This window comes from Ruditapes philippinarum, unplaced genomic scaffold (assembly GCF_026571515.1).
Source record: "Ruditapes philippinarum isolate M1 unplaced genomic scaffold, ASM2657151v2 ctg3239_1_1_1_1, whole genome shotgun sequence".
Classification (NCBI taxonomy): Eukaryota; Metazoa; Mollusca; class Bivalvia; order Venerida; family Veneridae; genus Ruditapes; species Ruditapes philippinarum.
Window position 1 is genome coordinate 2,051 of NW_026852676.1, and position 14,286 is coordinate 16,336.

General features: G+C 32.0%; 1 protein-coding gene across 1 annotated transcript; it reads left to right on the top strand.

Moving 5' to 3' along the window:
- The first annotated feature begins 507 nt into the window (after positions 1-507).
- On the top strand, positions 508-4,869 carry LOC132720968 (neuronal acetylcholine receptor subunit alpha-6-like). The gene is made up of 6 exons (XM_060705219.1): positions 508-590; positions 1,219-1,328; positions 2,440-2,605; positions 3,622-4,000; positions 4,237-4,408; positions 4,647-4,869. The coding sequence occupies exons 2-6, from the start codon at positions 1,249-1,251 to the stop codon at positions 4,867-4,869; spliced, it is 1,020 nt and encodes a 339-aa protein (XP_060561202.1). The 5' UTR covers positions 508-590; positions 1,219-1,248.
- The last annotated feature ends 9,417 nt before the right edge of the window (positions 4,870-14,286 follow it).

Sequence of the window (14,286 nt, forward strand, 5' to 3'; positions counted from 1 at the left end):
GAGAGTAGATTACAGACTGACCTTTTAAACAGGCTACAGTACAAACGTCCGTCCGTCCGACAAAGTTATCTTACTTTGTTCTCTTGATATAAGAAATGTCCTTGCATTGGTAATTATAAAATTATAAATACAATAATCTTGACGTTATACAAACTTTTACAAAAAAAAAACAAACAAAAAAAAAAAAACAACAACAACAACAAAAAACTGTTGAATATTAAATTGGTTTGTGGCGGCTAAGCTGATAAATTTAGTCAAATACATTATAAATTGTATGATTTTAATCTAGTAACTACAAGAATAAAGTTTAAAAAAGTATCGTATGATTTTATTGTCGACTAAATTTATACTTTGCACTAGAAATAAACACCAATTAAGAGCCATGTATATTTAAAATTGTATTTACTATGCTTGCATAGAATGGCAGGCAATATGCACAGCTTTAAATAGGAACACATTTTCATCGTTTTTTAAAACATTTGCGGTGATGATTTATGTTTTTTCTTTGTAAATCATTTTATAACATACATGTATATTTGTTTTAGAATATTGTTGATCAAACACTGGCAATTACAGGATCACTGGGGCTAGTAAGTTGATTCTTATGCATAACATGATTAATCCAACAATAAGAATGACAATGAACTGTTACTATATTTTACCATGTATTATAATTAGTCCTGTGTGTACGAAAAGCTACGATATATGAGACAATAATATTTACGTATTGTACATGTGTATGTTTATGATACAATATATTCACGTATTGTACATGTGTATGTTTATGATACAATATATTCACGTATTGTACATGTGTATGTTTATGATACAATATATTCACGTATTGTACATGTGTATGTTTATGATACAATATATTCACGTATTGTACATGTGTATGTTTATGATACAATATATTCACGTATTGTATATGTGTATGTTTATGATACAATATATTCACGTATTGTACATGTGTATGTTTATGATACAATATATTCACGTATTGTACATGTGTATGTTTATGATACAATATATTCACGTATTGTACATGTGTATGTTTATGATACAATATATTCACGTATTGTACATGTGTATGTTTATGATACAATATATTCACGTATTGTACATGTGTATGTTTATGATACAATATATTCACGTATTGTACATGTGTATGTTTATGATACAATATATTCACGTATTGTACATGTGTATGTTTATCAGGTCTGGCAGGATACTCGTCTATCATGGAACATGTCGCATTACGGAAATGTATCGGGCGTGTATTACAAGCCGGATCAAATATGGAGACCTACTCTAGTATTGCAAAACTCGTAAGTATCCGTCATAGTTCAACATAGGTGACAGCTTTAAAGTGATTCCACTGAGGTAATTGGAAATTACGGGACTGAAAATATTTTTTCAAGATAAATGTACCATTTGATGCAGGTTTAGACCACTAATATTTGTTCAAAATTTCAGATCATTCGCACACTTCGTTTTTCCAGAATGATAATTCAAATTGTAAAAAAAAAATGACCTAAAATGAAAAGCGTTTAAACGCTTGTCACTCAAATCGGGATAAGAAAATAAAAAAAATACGATTTTCAATTTATTTTTAAGTAAATTTCTTAACTATCATTGCATATATTTCTGTTTGAAGTGCCCCAACTCATTTATATATAATGTTTTCAGGCTTTTAAACCTCAGTGGAGTCCTTTTAATTATTACATCAATTATTATTAAATTTTTACGTTGGTGAACTTGATAAAATTCACAAACTTGCGTAATATTGCTTGACAAATGGCCAACATTTTTACGTTATAGTACAAACTTATTTATAACTCTTGAATATCACGGGAATATTAATGCCACTGATAATATACAATTGCTTTTAAACCTGTTAACTAAATCTAAATCTTTATTGAATTAATCAACAAATTTGCACCCTGGACAAGATTGTATTGCTGTTTCCTTTTTTTCGGACTTGAGATGGATAAGAAAAGAATTTGTAGTGTGATAACATGTCAATTATCTTATTATAACATGTAAACACCTTTGACACACTGTGAAAGAGCAACATCAAAAGTATATAAAGAGTTTATATGATTTAATTGACACATATAACTTTTATCAGTGACTTCATTATTATTAAATTTTGTTTTTCTTTAATTATTTCTTTTAGTTTGACAGGAATAGAGGTTATTGGTGATAACGGAAATATTTCTTCCATTATATCAATAGTTTGACAGAAATAGAGGTTATTCGTGATAATGGAATTATAGTGTGACTTGAATAGAGGAAATCGATGATAATGGAAACATTTCTTCCATTATAGTGTGACAGGAATAGAGGTTATAGGTAATAATGGAAATACATTTTTCCGTTGTAGTGTGACAGTAATAGAAGTTATTGGTGATAACGGAATTATTTTTTCCATTATAGCGTTACAGGAATAGAGGTTATAGGTGATAATGGAAATCAGAAGAGTATACCGATCACAGTAAATGATAAAGGTTCGGTGTTCTGGTTGGCCCCGGCTTACTTTGTCTCATACTGTTCCGTCCAAGTATCAAAGTTTCCATTTGATACACAAACATGCGAGATTGTTGTAAGTGTGAATACATGTATTATTATTTATTTTCTAATTCGCTCGGCTGATACGACAATGAATCATTTATTACCTAATAAATGTAGGGAAACCTTAAGTCACAGAATAAACAACAACACTAAATAAGGATAAAGGCCTCTGCATTGTTTCACTATTGTTGTATACCAATTAATACTGATAATATCAAGGGGAGCTGTGGCCTAGTGGTTAAGGTGGCTGTCTCTGTGCACAGGCACGAGTATCGGACCTGGGAAGAAAATATGACCACATTGATAAAATACCTCTGTGTTCATCTTAAATATGTCCAAAAAAATTTTTTTGCCCCTTTAAAAATATACATGTACTTAAGTTAAGAGAAGGCCGGAAACTCCAGATTCGAGTCTACGAGCAAGGGGTTCAATCCCCGGGACGTTGTGAAAGCAATTGTCCAGATAATTAAAAAAGATCACTATTTCACGTTTGAATTAAGCTTCCATATGAGACCGACCCCAAGTCTCTTGCCCTTCCCATTCAGCAAACGAGCGCATCGTCGACAAAAAAGTGGCACAACAATTTGGTACGTTAACATAGACTAATGCATGTTTGTCAGCCAAATCACTTGAATTTACTAAATAATATTACTAAATACATTAAATTGGACCACTCACAACCGTCAGTAGCATCTGATACACGCGAAATTCGAGTTTCAAACCTTTTCAACGTCATTGTAAATCAGCTGTTCGATATTTTGTAAGGAGTCGTCTGATTGGCCAATAGCAACGAAACCGCAACGTTTCGCCCAAGGATGCTTAATGGCGTAGAAAGCAATCGAAAGACCTGTTCAAATTACACGATTTTTGCAGCTAGGGTCTCAATCTATTTCATTTTTTACTTCTTTCTATTAACCGGAAAAATGTTCATGATTTAGGCAATCTTAGCAAAATATGAACCAGGTTAGTGTTTTAAACACATAAATTCCGAAAAGTATCAGTGAAAAATGATTGCCTAATCAACAACCTTTCTTTGAATTTTATAAGATTTCAGGATGGATGCTCACTAAAGACATCGTCAAACTAGTTGTTCTTGGTGATGAAATTACATTTAGACAATATGAAGAGAACGGCGAATACGAAATAATTAGGTCATATATACGTGTTATCAGCGTTTCAATGCATCATTCGGAGGTTGAATATCTTGTGTTTGGGTTAGAGCTAAAGCGGAAGTATTCCTACTACTTGGTGAACATCGTACTTCCGGTATTCTTCATACAGTTACTTGGTATAGTTGTTTTTGCTGTACCGACGGATTCCGGTGAAAAGCTGACATTTTCTCTGACGTTGTTGTTGTCATTGACGGTGATGATGACCTTGATAGCGGACAAAATACCCTCAACGTCGTTACAGATACCCATGTTAAGTATGTTGCCCTATATTTTATGAAGAAATGACTTTCCTAGGGAAATCCTAACCTAAGTTATCACTTTATTTCTACCTGAAGTGTAACATTTCATTTCTTTCAATAAAAACCTTTTGTTTCATAAAATGCAATGATACGAATATTTGTTGATTCTTCTTTTTAAATAATTTATGATATGCAATAGTTTGATTTCAACATATGATGATATCATTTTTGATATCCGACATGTGTTACAGGCAAGTACCTGCTCGGTGGATTAGTCATCAGCAGCTTAGAGCTTATAATGACTGTGATAATTCTTCATTTCAAACACTCGGAGGTCAAAGATGTTAACATGTCTAGAAGAATGCAATCCTTTGCAAATGGACTTGCATCCATAACCTTCAATAGGAAAAGAGGTTGTAGAAGGTATGTATACGTTACCCCCTCCACAATAGTTACCCCTATAGTTTCAGTAATTTCTATTTGTTCTTACATACCTGTACAGAATTGCTTTTACAACATTTATACATGTAACATATCAGTTATCTTCTTCATGTCCAAAAATTGTCTTCTTTCAAGACAAAAAATTCTTGTGTTATCTTCTTACAATATTCGTATTTATATATACTCGCATGCGTATAAAAATTGTATGTATTACATTCAGACAACCAAAGGTCCATACAACAGATTCGGACATCAAGCCGACACTTGTGTTAGAAGAATTTGTACAGGAGAAAGTCACTGATATTGATGAAGAGGAAATTGAAAAAGACTGTCACTATACATATGTAGAAATTTCTACAATGATTGAAAAGTTGTCCTTGTTTATTTTCACTTTGATTACATTTGTGTTCACTCTTACAGTGTCAATGATGATCTTATATTGATTTCTTCTGACTGTAACCTTGATCTGTTATATAATGATATCAATCATGCAACTTATCTCCATTTATCATTATACTTTTGAGGAGAATCTACTATTCTATGTAAATTGCTGTACATTATTTATTGTAGTACATTATTGGCATTTAATTTTAAGCAAAAGGAACAATGATTGCAAAAAAGTAAAATTTGGTTTGATTGAGTCTGTTTGTGACAGATTATTGTCAGATTATATTCACTACAGCATGTATTAATACATTATTTTATTGCATACTATGTACAATTATGAGAATTATTTTTGTATGTCTATGTAAAGCACAGATTTTCTAAATATGTATTTGTTACATATGATGCACATATACGGATTTGTTATACATTTATCCTTTTTACCTTAAATTACAATACAAGATGTAGACAAATATGGTATAAATGTCCCTATACGTTATATTAGCGCATGATATCTACCCGGATTTGTTCCACGGGATATGCCATAATATTATATTATTTCATATTATTGTTTTACCATAATCATATTTTGACGATATAAATAGATCTCTGTCAAGCCTTTAGTTAGTCCGATTCCTGTGAAATGCTACTGAGACTACGGTATGTGACAAAACTGTTAGGAACAGACGCCAGTGGGTTCGGACACATTGTCACTGGACGCACTATAAAACGATGTCCTTTTTACGGTTTTACGGACAAATCTCTTTTTTTATGTGTGCTGTGCCATTTATGCAACAGGATAAAGTCTGCGTTTTCCAGCATGATAATCCAACCTGCATATATCATGTCCTACGGTGGTGGTCACACTAGTTATTGTAGTGCGGTCTTGCAGTTTTAGTTAAAGTTGCATTTTATAAATAATAAAAATATTTCGCCTGAGACCGGAAAACAAAGCATTATACAGTTTCATTAACCTTTTTACAGAATTATTGTAAATCCTGTCAAATATTTTTAAGTAATTATGATTATGAAAGGAAAACCACACGGTAACACATAAGTTTGTATACCAATTTTAACATGCAAATGAAGTCTATAAATAGCAGCTCGTGTAAGCACTTTTAAACTCGAAACGTAATAGTGTAAAACTATTAAAAATCCCACCTAATATGGTTGTTCAAACAAGCTGTTATCATTATTCCTTCACGGTGCACTTGGCCTGTCGTTCACAAAAATGTAGAAGAAAAGATTCATGTGAAAACATCCGTTATATAATAAGGAAATATACCGTTTGGTTCGGAATGCTACGTAAACATTGTAAAGTCATGTTTGTTGCTGTTTAGACGATACAAATGTTCTCATGTAAATATAAATGGTATAGTTTCGATTTCGCCACATTTAGATAGCAGACATTTAAGCTTACAAAACTTACTTTGGTCGTCTTGACATATAAATAAGAATGGAACTCGATATGAAACCCATTTTATTAACGAAAAATAGCTATTTCTGATTTCATGAAATTTACAAAATGCAGGTTTAAGATAGACAAGTTACGCATATAACAGTGTAATTATTTGATCTATTGGGTTTGTACCTATACTTACCTAAGCTAGTGTTCATATACATTTAAGACGTTTCTGAACTTACTTCCACCAGTTTATTATATTACTGTATTTGCATTATTTTGATTTGAAAATAGCTTAATTATAAGGTTGAATGAAGTTGACCTTTTCATTTTTTTTCATTAGTCGAATATTGTTTCTGGTTCAGCAATAAACATCTTTTTATTGGTCGCTTCTGATTTTGGCGGTAAATGTTTATGTCCATTTATTTTCTGGAAATTTTGGTCATTCTGTATTTCGTTGACTTAGAGATCACATGTTTTAAAAATTAAAAATTTAAGAGCAATCCCTTCACTTCGGGGTTGAAAATTTCTGCATTAATTTCTGTTCCCATAAAAAATACTGATGAAAGAAGGATTATTTTAGACTTGAATATGCCAAAAGGTAATGCTGTAAATGATTTCATTGATAAAGATATATATTTAAATGAGCGCGTTGATTTGGTATTTCTAATGTTTAAAAAAGATTTGCGTAAAGCTTACAGACAGATAAGTATTTGTCCAAGTGATTATAATTTAGTTGCCTTTTGTTGGAAAAAGCACATATTTTGTGATACTGTTTTAAGTATGGGTCTTAGATCTGCAGCTCAAATATGTCAAAGGGTTACAAATGCTATAGTTTTTATTATGTATAATATTGGTTTATCTTGATGACTTGGGGTTGAAACAAGGCAAAATGCGCTATTTGCATATAGTTGTTTAGGTCAAGTCTTAAGGGATTGTGGTTTTATTGAGTCAGTTGTAAAAGCTTGTACACCTTCGGAAATAATGACGTTTTTGGGGGTCCTTACAAATTCAATGACTATGGACGTTACTAGAGTGATTGATAAAAATTTAATTCAGGTATCGTTACCCAAAACAGAAGCAACGCTTAGAGAAATGCAATCACTTATTGGTAAATTAAATTTTGTGGCTTCATATGTGCGGTCAAGCAGGATTGTTATAAGTGTCGTATAACGGAGCGAGAACTCACAGATGTTTTATACTTTTAATATACAAATACACAAGTGTACAAGTCAAGAACCAAATTCGAACTGTCTCTGGACATTGAGAATCGTATATATAATGACAGCTTCAATAATGACAACTATGATGTAAATATATGCACGCGTTTTAGAGTTACATGCAGAACTCTCATCAATCATTTTGACATATCATTACTTTCCAGCCCAGTCTGCATGTATTTGTACTATAATATATATAAATCAATGTCATGTTTTACAGTTCACACTTTGAAATAAAAACCTTAATATATGTATATACATGTCGTCGACTTGTCATTTATATTAATATGATGTGTAAACAGTATAACACGACATTAGCAGGCTTATTAACTGGCTTAAAGATTTGTACAGTTATCTTCCTCATATTTACGTTCCAATTCCATCTGAGGTTAAAAAAAGTAATTCTTTGGTGGCATAAGTTTCTATTATGTTATATGAAAATTGGTCAGTTTCTCAACAGACGCATGTTTAACAGGCTGTGGTGGTTTTTACAAAGGAAGATATTTTCATCCTGATTTTCCTGTAAATATTTCAAATCGAAAATTTTCTATAGTAGTGTTAGAATTATTTGGCATTATTCTTGCTTTAAGACTTTGGTCAAATGAATTTAAAGGTAAAAGGATAATCGTTAATTGTGATAATGAGTTTGTATGCGTAGTCTTGAATTCTGGCAGACCCAGATGTTCAATGTTACAGGATGGTTTGAGAGAAATTTGATTTTAACAGCCAAATCTAAATGTGAAATAAGAGCTGTTCATTTGTAAAGTATGTTCGTCTCGTTGGTCACAGCATGATAAATTCAAAGATGAATTTTTCCAGTTAACAACTGGATTTTATTTGGGGTGTTGTGAGAGGGTGGATCAAGGTTTTGTTTTTGTTAATGATTGGTAATTTTTCTTTTTCTTTTTCTTGTTTTTAGTAGATCTACAGTTGAAGAATCTCAAGTCTGAGTTGAAACTGCCAAATATTTCAGCATATGCTGGAGGTAGTAGAAAGAATTTAAAAATTCAGTGGGAATCTTTTATTTTATTTTGTATTTATTTCAATTATCTTATTTACCTGCCCGTACAAAGACACTTTGATTATGTTCTCAGTTTTGAGACGTTCTTTTAAATCAGTGTCTAGTATTCGTAATTATTTAAGTGGGATTAGAACTGTTCATCAGTTACTGGGATTTGATTTAAATGAAATGAACGCTTTTCTGGTAAATTTTACTCTTCGTGGCATTTCTAGATTGAAGTGTCACTGTGTCAAACAAGCCGAACCTAAAACTTCTTTCATACTTAACATTTTTTTTTGGGCCTTAGACTTCAAAGACTCTGAGAATTTGATTTTCATCGGTCTATTTATATTTGCCTTTTTCTTACTTGCTCGCAAATTAAATTTGGTTCTTACCTCTAGTAAATGATTGATTGGGTTTTACGTCACATCGACACAGTATATGTCATAACGCGACGTTCCAGCTTTACTGGTGGAGGAAGACCTCAGGTTCCCCTCCGTGCATTATTTCAGGCACGAGCGGGCACCTGAGTAGAACCACCGACGTTCCGGTAGCTAGCTGGATAGCTTCCTCACATGAAAGAATCCAAGTCCCTGTCGGGATTCGAACCCACAGCGGTGAGGGGCAAGTGGTTTGAAGTCAACGACCTTAACCTCTCGGCCACGGACGCCCCATCACTGGTAAAGATTTAATTAATCATAAGTGTTTCCTTAGATCTGTTGTTACTCGTTTTCATGGTAATTGAATAGTTACCATGAAATGGTAAAACACTATCCAGTTTAGCGAACGGCTTTTACAGACTCCTTTATTGAGATTAAGAGGTTCCCATTTATGTCCAGTTACAGCTTATGATAACATGTTAAAAGTTGTACCTGGAGTTTCATCAGATGCTTTATTTCTTTTACCTAATGGTAAACCTGTCACTTATTATTTATTTCAAAATAAGTTGCTTAATGTTTTGAATGATATTGGTTTAGATTCTTCCTTGTACTCTTCACATTCATTCAGACGTGGCTTTGCCACTCTTGCATTTAGAAATAATGTAAGTTCTGATGAAATTCAGATTCTTGCAGATTGGCATTCTGACGTTTATAAACGTTACATTTCACTTTGTATAGAGGATAAGTGTAAAATAATTAAAGATATTTCTCATACATTTTATTTTTTAAAATTACAGGTGTAGTATGGCATTGTATAGATCAAAGTTTTTTATGTTTTCAGCACATGTAAGTCATCCACCACTGCGCAAGTGTACAATAGTCTCCGACTCCATAGCGAAAAATGTTTCTGGAATTTGGGACACCAAAATTACCGCTTTTCCAGGGATTAATATTTCAAGATTAAGTTTTAGAATTTCTCAGGGTCAGGTGGATTTAAGATCTTCATTCATTATTTTACATGTAGGCACCAATGATGTTACTGGTACCCGTTCAGAGGATGAGCTTATTTTATCCTTTAATGATTTGATATCTAATGTTCGACTTCAATCTCCTGGTAGAATTATTGTATCTGCTATTTTTCCTCGACCAATTGATGTGTAGTCCACTGGTAATAGAGTAAAAAATTTAAATAATACATTAATTTAGTTTTATTATGCAAGTCCAGAAAGGTTTCATTTATTAGAACCTTCAAGCCGTTTCTTAAATGCGGTTTACCACGTCGTGAATATTATGCCATTAAGGATGGGGTTTACATCTTAATCTTGAAGGAATTCCTTATTTATACTTTTGCGCACTTAAAATAGTAAGTGTTGGATGACACTTACAAGAAAGATTATGCATTATTATAAATAGTCTAAGATAAGTTGTTAAAAGTTCAATTATAAGATGATGCTGACTTTATGTTTTTAGGCTTAATCTTACAATCCGGCATTGACCGCCATTGAAAGTTATTACTGCTAAGGAGATAATATGCAAGTCTCTTAGTGGATTATATTCTGCTACTCATTTGTCTTGATGAATAGTAAGTTTTATTTTTGATTCAGTTGTTTTCTTAAATCTAATAATGATTTGAATTCCTTTAATATTAAATTATGTTCTTTGTCTTTGCCTGAAATACACTCTATCTTGCAAGCTGGCGACGGCTAGTCTTGAAGGTTATACTACTACGGGGGTAATAAAAAAGCCTCTTTGTAGGTTTGTTCATAGTTTGTTAAGTGTATTTATATGATCTTGCTTACGTGTTTGTTATTTTGGCCGTGGGTTTGGCTTTATGGTAAATATTACTCTTGTATTAATCATTATGATCACAAATAGACGTTCAAGCATTTTTTGATGTGAGTTATAATTGTCTTAAATGCATAATATATACGTGTTTTCTTACAATGTTTGTATGCATTTGTTTATGCTCACTTGTATAAGAAGTAGATGAACTGTATATTATGTGGTTTATGTTATAGATACAAGTGCACGTGTGAATTTGATTCATGCGATCTCTCAATTGCCTAAAGTATATATTCATATGACTGAAATTTTCTTTTGTTATTTCTTCTGATTGAAAACTGATAATTTGGATTATTTTTAAAAATAGCTTAATTATAAGGTTTTTGGCGATTTTGGCGGTAAATATTTATGTCCATTTATTTACTGGACATTTTGGTCATTCTGTTTTTCGTTGACTTAGAGATCACCTGTTTTAAATATTTAAAACTTCCCACCCTTCCCTCCCAATTAACATGTTGATAATTAATATTATATTATATATATTATATTGATTGATATATGTATTTTATTAAATTTAGATATTGCTTTATGGTAAATATATTTCTTGTGGTAATCATTATGATCACAAATAGACGTTCAAGCAATTTTTATGTGAGTTATAATTGTCTTAAATGCATAATATAGGTGTTCTCTTACAATGTTTGTATGCATTTGTTTATGCTCACTTGTATAAGAAGTAGATGAACTGTATATGTGATTTATGTTATAGATACAAGTACATGTGTGAATTTGATTCATGTGATCTCTCAATTGCCTAAAATATATATTCATATGACTGAATAACACAAGTCGCGTGCTTTAAATGACGTCATTGTTGCACGCCTTTTATTAATCAATTTCGTTCTTAAGATGACGTCACTTAACCGTTATGAATGAAGTTGTAAGTTCATACGCTACTATAAGAAAAAAGTGCGTAATGAAAATATCAGGTTTCGTAATTTCTTTTCTGAAAATAAATGGTATGTAATATGCAAGAAAAAGAATCAAACACCGGCGGTAACTGTTTAAGCGGAAACTCGGCAGAGCCTCGTTACCGCTGTGAACAGTTACCCTCGAGCTAGATTTTCCGGTCTGTACCGGCAGCCAGTGTAAGATCTTTATAACATGTGTGAATTTGATTCACGTGATCTCTCAATTGCCTAATATATAATATTTTATATGACTAAAATGTTCTTTTGTTGTTGTTTCTGATTGAAATTGATTATAATTTATTTGATATGTTTACTGATTGTGCAGCATTTATCATTGATTCTACTGTCGTAGGATGATAACTTGAGCCTTTGTTTACATAACAAAGACCAATAACAATGCGAAAAATAGGTTAGGCAGATCAATGCCACATCCTATAAAAATGAAAATAAAACTGCATGTTATCATATGTCTTGTTAGCGCAGTAGGTAAAGCAACAGTGTCAGTAATGTGTTTTACCCATACAGGCAGAAGTTTGACCGGGTTTTTCATATACATACATGAATATGAGATCGAATATTTTATTACACTGCGATCAAAAAATACAAAAAATATAGAATGAAAATAAAAGAATAAATATATACTATAAAATATATATTATAAGAAGAAAACAAAAAGGAAATTCTGGAAACAAAGTGATCCCTCGGAAGCATTAATCACAACAAAATAACATTAGAATTGCAGACTCGGTTTGATTGAGTCTGTACATGAGGGATAATGAAAAAGTGCAACATACCTCACGCCCCCTAGCACCGGCTTGAGCGGTACTCAATTCTCAACACTTTATAGTGTTGGCATCAATGATCAAATGATTAAATGATAATGATAAAAATAGTGTAAGGAAAAAACACTAAGTTGGGTTCGAACCTATGAGTACAAAACACCAAAAGTTACAATTACTCCGATCTACCGGAAGAGCCATAACAGTAATACTCCAACGAGTCTGTAAGAATAAGGCTATATAGTATATGTAAGTGTTTAATTTTACGATATCGGATAATAATCCAGATAACCCCGTTTTTGGACTTTCCCATGTACCGTTAGGACCAAATTATCATCCTAGGACAGTAACACTATCGGAATTTTTTTCTATATAAACAAAGAAGGACCGAAGCGTGCATTATTCTGCAACAATGCACTCGCCGTTCTTATTATCTCCCTGTGTATTTTCACACTGAGGGCGCCATTTTGTTTGAAAAATCTGATAAATAAAAACATTTTTTGTCGAATTTTGTTCTGAAAACTATCTAGAATGAAATAAAATGGTCTAACTAAGAAAATTAATCCGAACACCAATATCTTTAATGCAGTCGTTAACGCTGTACAGGCGTTTAAATTGTTGTTTTCATGATGTCACAATGTAGCGCCAAACAGCACGTGCAAAACAATCAAATCAAGTAATTTAGTGAGGCTTAAAAAAGGATTGGAACACCACACAAAATACCGTATTCCGGTATATACCGGGCAAGGCGCTTGAATCGTAAAATGCCAAAATCTTGCTTTTTTACGCAACGGAAAGAACTTTAATAGATCTAATTCATTTTTTCACACCAATTTACCAAGTTACTGTATGACAATGAATGAAAAATATCATCAGATCTTCATCAGATCTACATAAAAGAAATAAGTAGGTCTGAACTTTAGTCAGATTGGAATAACACCGTGACTCTTGTGTTATTAACAACATAAAGTCAACAACATTTACCGATCACCTTTTTAATATACAATGTATATAATACAGTTATCTTTCACTCTTTTTATTCAAACTCTTTCATTTGTAAAAAAAAAATACTTGAATCTAAAATGCATAAAAACTGCACGTGTAGGTGTACACTAACAGAGGAGAATACATGCAGTAACAAATAAAATCAAACAATTTTATGCATCTTATTATTTGTAAGTCATAGCTGACGTTATCAAACTTTGCTCTAAATGTGCGAAAATGGCACATAAACCAATTTGTTTCGTTCCTAGTTACATTAAATTATATCAAGATTGGACTGAATTCAAACGTTTAACTACAACCGGTGTTTACTTATTCCTAATAAAGGTCATTGTTATTTGTGTTGAGATTAAGAAGAATTATAAGTCATACAATACCCAATTTAGATTATGTGTTTTTCATTTGGCTTTTAGTATTTTAACACATGTTCAATGATTACGGTATTAAATGCATAAAAAGGAACACTTGTTTTCAAGATTAAATCGTGTTTAATCAATGCCTTATTTTATGCTCTTAGTAATTATTGTCATGGGCCATATGCTATTGAACATTATATAAAGTTTAAAAGAAGGTTATAGCTTTCGGTAAATAAATGAGTGAATGGGAAAATATTGGTTTCATAACATTCGATCCTGTCTCAAAATCTCAATTTATTTATTTTCATCCATTGTTAACAAATTTAAGAGATTATTTGTATTTTTTTTCAGCGTACATGCATTGCTTGATTATTGGTTTTCATGGATTGACACGTGAGTGTCATGTCATGTAAAATGTGCCATAATCATTGCCCCATGAATAGATCTGCAGATAAATTTAGAATTCTACTTAAGTTATAGATGGTAACATTTACAAACATCGTTTATGATCAGGGTTATGAACATTTTAAATTTTTGCCATGTTTGGTGACTTTCAGGATTACTTTCTTTTTACTATTTTAGCA